Source organism: Dysidea avara, chromosome 6 (assembly GCF_963678975.1).
Source record: "Dysidea avara chromosome 6, odDysAvar1.4, whole genome shotgun sequence".
NCBI classification, from domain to species: domain Eukaryota; kingdom Metazoa; phylum Porifera; class Demospongiae; order Dictyoceratida; family Dysideidae; genus Dysidea; species Dysidea avara.
The window spans coordinates 39701611-39712893 of NC_089277.1; the positions used below are offsets into that span (position 1 = coordinate 39701611).

Here is an 11283-nt window from a genome sequence, read left to right on the forward strand (position 1 = left end):
AATTGGTGTCACCAGTGCAGCATGCGTCAATGAGTACCAGTAGCCCTAGGCCTCAAACAACATCTCAAAGTCAGTCTAGCAGCAGGATCAATGTACACCCTCAACTACTTCCTTAGTTTCTTTATAGTGACCAGACAATAAGTCCATAATGTCAGGCTGGTTATTGAGCATATGATTCCATTCCTCATGATGTTAACAAGGTGGTTGTAGCCTGAAAATTGTTTTGCTAGACTATGTGATAACTGAGTAACTAATAATCCTCCTTGCTGACACATCTATATTATGTGACTGGATTTACAAAAAGTTACCTTTATGTGTACAAAATTTGACCAATTTTTGAACTTTGAAACTTCATAACTTTTTATCATAGCATATAACTGTCTGAAATTTTCAATGAATATAGCTACAGTATCTAGCTACAGCTTTACGCAATAAGTAGCTTAATCAGTGTGAGGAGTCAACTGTTATAACATTTTGCTCATTGAAATGTAAATGTGTGTAAAAGGTACCTTTTCGTAAATCCGGTCATGCACAGTGTTACATCTGATGACAAGCCCATGCTCTAATGATGATGTAGATTGTCCAATGGAAAGATCAGCAGCAGTAACAAGCTGGCAAACCCTACAACACATCATTATAATGTAATAATGAAATTTAACCTTAGGTGGAATTGATGGAGGGGGGTCTTGGAATGCTTTTCTCATATACATAATACTATATAGATACAGGTGTATGCATAATGTAAGCAAGCAAAATAACAATACTGTGGAGGATGGTTTAAGAGTAAGCATCCCACCATTGTTCTGCCAAAGCAAGTGCAAATTCTTATTAGAATTTTACTGTGGCCAGTCATGTCTTGCTATACTTATCGACCATCCCCCAAGGCTATACAGCACCTGGGGGTTACCTCTACACTCCAAAGGTTCTATACTCTAAATCTATCACATGTGTTCTATACACATCTCATCACTTCTTTGTGCTGTTGCATGTAATGCCATCTGAACCATGCATAACCCTGAGCATAATGGATGAATTTCATAACAACAAACGTTGCCCCTAGCAACCGGAATTTTACAATATATGTAGGGGTAAATGTCTATAGTAACATCTCCAAATTTTAAAAGGATAGCATCTATAGGTCATGAGATATAACATTTTAAAGTTTGTTATTTTCCATACATTGTCTATGAGAGGGGGTAACAGTTGCCCCTTCTGGGAAATCACATAAATAATGTGTGGGAAAACGACAAAGTTCAATTAATTTCATTTCTCAATTTAACATTATTTGTAGGTGTGAATCTCACAATTAACCTCTCCAAATGTTAAACTGATCGAGTATATAGATCATGAGATATGACATTTTGAAATTTGTGATTTTCCCATACATTATCCATGTGATTGCCCAGAAGGGGCAACTGTTCCATAGATAATGTATGGGAAAACTGCAAACTTTAAAATGTCTTATCTCATGACCTATATACGCTATCCTTTTAAATATTGGAGGCATTACGTTTGACATTCACACCTACAAAATAATGTAAAATTCAGGTTTCTAGGGGAAATGGTTTAAAATTCCTTATTATGAAATTCATCTATTGTATTTTGTGTAATTTCAGTGAATTCATCATAATTGTATAATGTCAACCAGTTATCATAGTTGTATTTTTCATTCTAAAAAAAACAGCTGCAAATTTAATGCTGTGTACAAAGAAAATGTTATACAACAACAACTACAACTGTTATTATTGTACAGTTTACACATACACACACACACACACTAGTCAGGACACAGTCAAACAAATTATATCTCATCATGTATACTTGGAGAATACATCTTGCGCACACAGCACACATTGTCAACCATATATGGGCAGAAATAAGGTTTTATCTCCTTATCAAACATCGTAGAGGATGCCATGCATCAATCCACTGGTTGGGATCAGCCATCATCATCTCCCATTGGCTAACTTCACTCCCAACACTATCCATCCACTTGTTCTTGTTACCAGGTTGTGGCTTGGGTCCAAGTCTAACACCACCTACAAATTCATTACTGTTACGATGTGGTTCCCATATTGTGATCTCCAGTACTCTATCATAAGATAACTCCACATTTGTCACTCTGTCAAACTGGTACATTGTATTGTACGTTGGGTTACTGCCACACTGGACCACTGCTGACTTGAACTTCTCATATTTTCCTCGAGGAAGCACAGTGCTACAAATAAAACATGCTAGTTATGTACATGTTATTTACGTTACAACAATATTGTAACTATTACAACTGCCTATGGTACACAACGGAGGATTAACATAACAACTGACCATTGCAGGTATGTTCCTTGATCACAAGATGTTTGTAACCCTCTAGCTTGTTGGATCCAGACATTAAGACTACCTCTTCCTTTCTCCTTCGCTGACTTGCTAGTTTCAGGTGCAAACTGTATCATCACTCTCAGTTCTCCGATGTGTACCAGTTTTTTAGCCTATGAAACATATGAGCAGTACAATATTAATACAATTACTACCACTACAATAAAACTAGCTGTTTTGAACATACAATAAATATACACAACCTGATATGAAAAACATGGAATGTAAAAAATGATGTCTAATTCGATGTATTGGCCAAAACACAGTTCCTCTTTTGCCTTGCTTCATAACAAAACAGAAAACAGTTAAAAGTTCCACCTCTGTACTAGTTAACACATTTACCCTTTGAAATAAAACTATTTGCTAGTGCGATCATTGTGATCACCATGTTGACTGATCACCATGTTGATCACCATGTTGATCACCATGTTGATCACCATGTTGACATAGTGCAATGGTTTAATCAAGAGCCCATAAATGCCTTGATGGGCTCTTGTTTACTTAAACTACACATTTCACATTACATACCTTTTTGCCATTCCCTGTATGATTAATCTTCTTGGGAAGCGGCTCATCCTCTTCCTTATCTAGGGTACTTTTCTTGTCATCTTGTAAAGGAGATGGGGTTTCCTGAGTAACAACGTCAGTTTCATCTTTATCATCAGTAACAGGATGTTCCTGTGTGGTTGTCTGGCTATTACTGCCCTTATAAGATGATGAACACTTAATGCTTGATCTCAAGAGAGACTTGGTAATGTTTGTTATTTTAGGTTTAGTACTATTAAGACACATGGTAGACTGTGGTTGCTTTTTAGTTGTTGATGTTTGATGAAGATGTTTTGGAATAGTTGGTGACCTGACAGTAGTGTGGTTACCTGAAGAGAATGAAATAATTATGTAAACCACTATGCTACACAGCATGTAAACATTGGATATTCACAAGTCCATACATGCATGGATGCATGGATACACACACATGCGCACACACACAACACACACTCACACACACCACACACACACACTCACACACACCACACACACACACACACACACACACACACACACACACACACACACACACACACACACACACACACACACACGCACACACACACATAAAACACACACACACACGTACACACACAGTACACACCTTTTCCTTCTACTTTTTGTTGTCGTTGCTGTCGTTTACTTCCAAATGATCTTTGTCGGTGTTGTGGTTTCTCTTTACTTTGTTGTAAATGTTCAAAACATTGTTGTTCTTTTACATTATAATCTTGTAGTTCATCAGTAAATGACACATAAAACACATCAGCAACACAAGCATCTAATACTTCTTCATTGATGTGTAATCTCCTGTACATGGAACAATGAGACATTGTAAATACACACAATAACAAGTATAATACAGATAAGAGAACTAGTTATGTTATGTATAGTTTACCTGAAGCTATTCAAATATTAAAACTGCTAACTAGCAAAATTGTAATGATATTGTACTATCAGACAAGAGGTAGTCACCTGTAGATAAATGGTTGTACCTGTCAAGGACACTTTGATGGCAGACATGTAGGTGGTATTGAACTACTACATAGTAATGGTTCTTGTTATTAACCCACACCTTGTAAATTATGTACAGTATAGACCACAACAGTAAATATGCAGGGGAGAGTACATAGCAGTGTAATCTGACACTTGTTGAACTAGTGATTTTGATAAATACCTGTTTGTTCTCATGTCACGTCAGCTTGTTATTATAGCATGTAGTCATAACCATTAAGTTACATTATTTATTTCTTTTGCTCAAAACAGCAATGTGCAAAAGCAGGCAGTTTAAATTTTGTTTTTATGAACTAGTTAGTTAGCTGAACTAGATAACTCACAACATTAAGAATGCAACTTTCTTTTACTATAGCTAGTTATGAAAATATTCAGCAACCAAGCAAAATGGTAACATGTACAAGCTAGGATAAAAATAATTCACTTAATAAATTTCTATACTCTGTTATGTAGATATAGCGAGGGTGTATACCATATTACAATAGCATTGCATGTCCAGACAACTTATCACAGACATTGGGTAGCTAGGGATAAAAGACAATAGAAAAGCAGTCTGGTCACACTATAGCTTTCAAACTATAATAGCTAGCTACGTATATATCATGCGTGCATGCATGTGACTGGTGTATGCAACATTTATAGCTAGCTGGCTACGTCACTTACTTGCGCATATCACACAACGTGCACATCCAGGAGTCGCTGGATGATCCATATAAACGGTGTTGTTTGCATACTCGCTTTTCACATATTGGACAAGATGCTCCTCTGTTCATGATCATGCCAAACTGTACCCCACAATAACTGCAACTCGTATCGTCTGTGTACTCCTCAGACTTCCTCTCCAAGTTATCGATGTCGTCACGTAACTGCCTGTAGAGTAAGAAGATATGTATAGCTAAACATATTCATCGATACAGCTAGATACCGCAAAGATGGCAGTGCCAAATTACTGACTTGAGACGATCATCTTCATCTTGTTGAAGTCGGAGTTCTTCTTCTATCACAGAACGGATTGCTTCCTCTTCTTCCTTAGTAAGGGAAATAAGGCGAACTATCTGCGAAATACTATCACAGTCCGACATCGAGCAATAACAATCTTCAATATAAGGTCAGTTTTACGTGCACTGATCAGTTCGCGTGACTAAATATTTTATTTATTTGGCGGAAAACGATTACGCAATTTCCATTGCTGCATACGCTCGTATACAGAAATGTCCAGGTTGCTGGGATGCATCAGTACAACCATGTGACTGGGCCTGCAACAGGGTATTTGATCACATGAATAAATTTTATGACTCATAACTTTCTATGCCATGTGCTAGCTATGGCCATAAAATTTTTAGTTCAATGGTTGTAACTACCTACTGAATTAGCTCTGTAACACAAGTTAAGCACTTCAGAAATTCATTTCCAGTATTGAGATATAACCAGTTGTGTGACAGGGAGCGAGTAGCCACATGCCCTATTTTTGCAGGCCCATTCACAAAATAAATGTAGCTACTTAGCTACACTAATTTTACAGTAATTCTGTTTTTCCTCAGCTATACCGGCTGTACTGTACTGTAGCTATAATAAATAATACAGTGCTGCTAGTATGTATGTGTGCAGCTATATGTGTAAGAATCAGCTGGTTGGCAGCATTGCTTACTGCTACACTGAAGTGTTCATAGGTAAGAGGTACGTAAAAGATAATTATCTAGAAAACGGAGGGCAGCGCCACAATGGATGCTGCCAACATGATACACTTACATAATCCAGACACTTAGTTAAGGTCCCAAAGTATCCCTTAGTACATAAACTGACCTGGAAAATCAGGACACCTTGACAATCAGGATACCTCGGATAATCAGGAGACCTTGATAATCATTATTGCTTGGTCCCAACTTGTCCGTACTGTATTACACTACAACCTGTTCAATGTGGACACTTGAGAACACCTACATGATCCATACACTTAGTTACAGTCCTAAAGTATCTGCTAGTAAAGTCAGGACACCTGCTCAGTTGATAATCAAACCATGTTACACTGTAACCTGCTAATGTGGACACTTGAGGACACCCATGCACATAATCCAGGCACTTAGCTATCCCTTAGTTTATAAACAAATGTAGAACACTAGCTTGATAATCAGGACACTAGCTTGATAATCAGGACACTAGCTTGATAATCAGGACACTAGCTTGATAATCAGGACACTAGCTTGATAATCAGGACACTAGCTTGATAATCAGAACACTATTGTGATACTCATGCATTGGTATGATCTCTACAGCCAGCTAAACCCACACACAAATAATGTACATACATATTGATCATATTTGTATGCAGTTCTATACCTATATATGTATTATCTTTACATCATTAAAATTAATGCCAGTAAATAAATAAAACATACTTATATTGTTATATTATCACTCCACTAATATCCTGATATTGTTGCCACATGTGATGAGAGCACCCATAAAATATTTTGTGCCACCTGGGCGGGATAAACAACAACAATTTAATGAGACCCTGAAGCCATAAGTGAGTCCAACACTACAATGGAGTATGGTAACTAGAACTCAGATGAAATGGTTGAATAGTGAGTTACAGATTTTGGTGTATAATTATGCATGTTCTATTGTCACAAAATTAAATAATATTTATTATGGAAATTGAAAGTTGGTACATACATGTAGAACATGGGGTAATTACTGAACCAGAGTTGAACCCACCTAATGCAACAAGAACTGAAGCACAGGATATCTGATTGTCATAATGTTGTGTCTAGGAGTGTTAGGTTTATCGGTAATAGAATCCCTTGAGTTACAGCATTGTATTTCTATGGCTATAAATTAGCATTTTTAATATGTTGGTTGTCAGAGAGCCAGTTAATGGACCAGCTACTTGATAAACAGAAAGACTGTCAATTAGTTGCATCACTTAATCTGTGACATCATGGTCAATGAATAATCCATTAAGTGTAATGTGATTACTTCATTCTTTATGTTCCACCTGTGTAGCTATAAACAGCTTACCATTCCAATATAATTACTAAGGTAGCTGTAAACAAACCTTACCTATCTACCACTCCATAATGGGTAGCTAGTTGGAATATTTACCTTCAATCCAACTGATGTATAAGTGAGTATATTTCATCCGTTCAAGAACTTGATCAGTGACCACTTTTAGCAGCCATGTAACAACCTCCCACAGTTGTGTAAAAGTTACTATAATGTTCTTGGAATGATTTCCAGATCAAAATATAAATACAGTTTCCTGTGCTTTCAAAGCCTGGGCTAGGTTAGCCACCAACTGATATCCAGGTTGATAATGGTTCAAATTGAATACATCAAGGAGGTGTGGTTAAACAAACTATACCACAAATGGCACTACACATACAATTACATACAAGCAGAATTCTGACCTTGGCATGTTAAAGGAAGATGCTATCTCACTAGTGAAGTCCTAACAAGCCATTATATCATTAGATAATGGACAACTAATGCAAATACATAGAGGCATCTTAATCTATAGCAACTACACAATGAACATCATGATTGACTTGTAATGATGCAAATGCTACATGCCTACCTGTACATGTGTAATTGATAGTTACACAAGCAATTACACACATAGGACCACAATAACATATTACGTCTTAATGAACTTTGTACCATTTATGAAATTGTACAGTGTTACAACAGTTCATTGCAACAGTTCAACTAAAATGGTTTCACTTACGTAACTGCATGTGTAATTAATCCTACCACATTATAGCTAAACTCTTAATAACATGTATGAGTCGAATGGTGTGTGTTTGTGTGTCTGTCTGTCTGTCTGTCTGTCTGTCCATGTGGAGTGCGTGTGTGTGTGTGCATGTGTGAGTGTTGTGCATGTGTGTGTGCATACATGTGTGTATGTATGTGTAGTGTGTGTGTGCGTGCATGCGTGCGTGCGTGTGTGTGTGTGTGTGTCAGTGTGTGTTATGGTGTGCCATGTATATCATACCCAAATGTACAGAACAGAAAACAATGGGGATCACCTCTAATTATCTTCTTCTTTTTTTCACTTCCAATAGATACATTGTAAATTTGGGGGTCAGATACATCCCATGGTTTGCAATAAAGCCCTCCTGCATAGAAATAGAACTGGTTGCTCTCCAAGTTAAGTCTTTAATAGAACCTGTTTAGAACACAAGTCTTCCACCCCAGCTACCCATGTAATATTCACATTGAAGATTCATTTGACTTTATCGTATGTCATTATGTATGTGTCACACTGCAATATGATAGCTACAAATCATGTGAGCAGAACTGATTTTGATTCCTAATAGACCACTTCAGTGGAAAAGCATGATTCCTGGAAACTCAACATTTATACTATGCACCTATATAATACAAAAGGGATTCTGTATTGGCTATGACAACACAACAATGTACGACAAATATTTATATTCATTTAAGCACTTATTTTCTTATATGGTAGTCACCTTCCACATGACTGCCTCTACTATCTATTGCATGTGAATACCACCTGATGTGCATAATGTTTCCCCGTCTAAGATAAAACATTTTTCAATACTCAAAGGTGCTATTTTTGATGTTATATATACAAAGTGACTAAATACCTGTACATTACAAAGGTACACTTCTCATTTGTTCACAGCTTAACTACTATAGTACAGTTGTCAAGGAGTTGGTAGTAACTATACATTGTCCAGTCACCACCTGGTCAATATAGAATTTTTTCAGTGCATTTAGTAAAGCCTCAATGTCAAAATATCCACTCCTTGTTATACATTATCCTTCTTGTGGGTAGGCACCAGCCTATTATGCTGACACAATTTGGAGCACAATACATGCTCTGAAGCATGAAGCATAATGCTAGCATAATGGGTAAATTTTTGCTACACTGTAAATTGTTATCAGTGGAAAAGATTGACATACTCAGCTACTCTATTTATAGCCTTGTGCATACTTTCCTATACATCCTCTTCACACACAAAAGAATTAAACTATAGTGGTGTGTAACCTTATTAGTAATTCTAATGAGCCAATGAACTAACATTTTTGCTAAATGAATTATTTCTGAATGGTTAACTTAGAACAAGCCAAAAATTATTGTCATCCATGTACAGAAATTGCAAAACTGTTAGTTAAACATAAAAGTTGAGGCAAGAATAATTGTGAGCATAATAGGTAAACTTTATGAGCACTGCAGCATAGCATAATAGGTAAAATGAAAAGCATACTAGGCTGGTGCTTACTTGTGGGTTATAGTGGGATAAACATTTGTGCTTTGTCAGCTCATGGCAGCACATACCTGTATGCGATTGTATCTTGTATTTCATATATAGTTGTTGCAAAGTGCATGCATTAATCCAAGAGTGTGTTCTCTGATAGTAAATGCACTGTTTGTGTTGATGTGTGTAATGACTGTGTGCTACAAGTGTACACACATGCATGCATGAGAGCATAGCTAAGTGGATGGGACATTGGCCTATTAATGTTCCAACCTATCCAGATGAGGACTTGATGGTGTTAAACTTGCAAAGCAGTGTATTTGTGTCACAAATAATGCATGGATAAGATTCAGTTGGGGCCTTTGGGTACCATGGCATACTGCATGGTTTCTTGACCAGGAGCACTGATGTTACTGGATAGACACGACTACGCATGACAGATACACTTGTGTGTTTGAGTGTTGTATGCATTGTGTGTGTTATTTGTGCGTCTGATTGGAGTGTGTGAGTGTGTGTGTACAGTGTGTGTGTGTGTGTGTGTGTGTGTGTGTGTGTGTGTGTGTGTGTGTGTGTGTGTAGTGTGTGTGTGTGTAGTGTGTGTACAGTGTGTGTGTAGTGTGTGTGTAGTGTGTGTACAGTGTGTGTGTGTGTGTGTGTGTGTGTGTGTGTGTGTGTGTGTGGTGTGTGTGTAGTGTGTGTGTGTGCTGTGTCTGTGTGTTTGTTGTGTGTGTGTGTGTGTGTGTGTGTGTGTGTGTGTGTGTGTGTGTGTGTAGTGTGTGTAGTGTGTGTTTGTGTGTGTGGTGTGTGTAGTGTGTGTGTGTGTAGTGTGTGTGTGTGTGTGTAGTGTGTGGTGTGTCTGTAATATGTGTGTGTAGTGTGTGTGTGTGTGTGTGTAGTGTGTGTGTTTGTGTGTGTGTTTGTGTGTGTACAGTGTGTGTGTGTGTGTGTGTGTAGTGTTTGTGTGTGTGTGTGTAGTGTTTGTGTGTGTGTAGTGTGTAGTGTGTAGTGTGTGTGTGTGTGTGCGTGTGTGTGTGTGTGTGTGTGTGTAGTGTGTGTGTGTGTGTGTGTGTCAGCGTTGAAACCGGGTCGGGTCATCCGGGTCACATTTTCTCCGGGTCATCCGGGTCTGACCGGGTTTACAATTTATCCGGGTCTGACCCGGATTGGATCACGTGAGAAACGAAATTGTTCGTTTGACGACGTGGCAACTTATAAACGCTATCGCGTAGCTCTTTCGTGAGCCACGCCCACTTATCGCATTACCAACATACGCTCAGCCACGCTCATTTGTTAGTAAGTGTAGTATGTAGCACGAAATTGAGGGTATCTATGGTGAGGGGTAGCTATTGTCAGTAGGTGAAGACCTTTTTTTTTTTTTTTTTGGTCTTCAACCTACAGCTAGCCTGAAGTTGCAATATTTACTCAACACGAATGAAACGCTCAAAATGTAGACTCGTTCGCTCGCTCGAGACTAGCCGAAACACGTCTCGGCTTTAATTAATCCGGGTCACATCCGGGTCAAATCCGGGTCTGACCAGTGGGTCATCCGGGTCAGCAGTAGTGACCCGGTTTCAACGTTGGTGTGTGTGTGTGTGTGTGTGTGTAGTGTGTGTGTGTGTGTGTGTAGTGTGTGTGTGTGTGTGCTGTGTGTGTGCGTTGTGTCTGTAATATGTGTGTACAGTGTGTGTGTGTGTTGTGTGTGTGTGTGTGTGTGTGTGTGTGTGTGTGTGTGTGTAGTGTTTGTGTGTGTGTGTGCTGTGTCTGTGTCTGTGTGTTGTGTCTGTAATATGTGTGTACAGTGTGTGTGTGTACAGTGTGTAGTGTGTGTGTGTGTGTGTGTGTGTGTGTGTGTGTGTGTGTGTAGTGTGTTTGTAGTGTGTGTATGTGTGTGGTGTGTCTGTAATATGTGTGTAGTGTGTGTGTTTGTGTGTACAGTGTGTGTGTGTGTGTACAGTGTGTGTGTGTGTGTGTACAGTGTGTGTGTGTGTAGTGTGTGTGTGTGTGCTGTGTCTGTGCGTTGTGTCTGTAATATGTGTGTACAGTGTGTGTGTGTAGTGTGTGTGTGTGTGTGCTGTGTGTGTGCGTTGTGTCTGTAATATGTGTGTACAGTGTGTGTTGTGTG

The 11283-nt window shown here is 38.4% G+C and overlaps 1 protein-coding gene across 1 annotated transcript; it reads right to left on the bottom strand.

The window, feature by feature from the left end:
* Nucleotides 1-1620: 1620 nt before the first annotated feature.
* Nucleotides 1621-5081, bottom strand: LOC136257700 (synaptotagmin-like protein 5). Its single transcript, XM_066050990.1, has 6 exons — nucleotides 4888-5081; nucleotides 4597-4803; nucleotides 3527-3729; nucleotides 2902-3248; nucleotides 2326-2486; nucleotides 1621-2218 (listed from the first exon to the last, which is right to left on the bottom strand). Exons 1-6 carry the CDS (start codon nucleotides 5013-5015, stop codon nucleotides 1885-1887), a joined length of 1380 nt encoding a protein of 459 aa, XP_065907062.1. The 5' UTR covers nucleotides 5016-5081; the 3' UTR covers nucleotides 1621-1884.
* Between the last annotated feature and the right edge of the window lie 6202 nt (nucleotides 5082-11283).

Excerpts from the sequence above, each read along its gene's own strand:
- LOC136257700 (XM_066050990.1), bottom strand. The coding sequence starts at position 5,015 with ATGTCGGACTGTGATAGTATTTCGCAGATAGTTCGCCTTATTTCCCTT. Across the intron at positions 4,804-4,887 it reads GATGAAGATGATCGTCTCAA|GCAGTTACGTGACGACATCG; the intron begins GTCAGTAATTTG and ends CTTACTCTACAG. Across the intron at positions 3,730-4,596 it reads ACGTTGTGTGATATGCGCAA|GAGATTACACATCAATGAAG; the intron begins GTAAGTGACGTA and ends TTCCATGTACAG.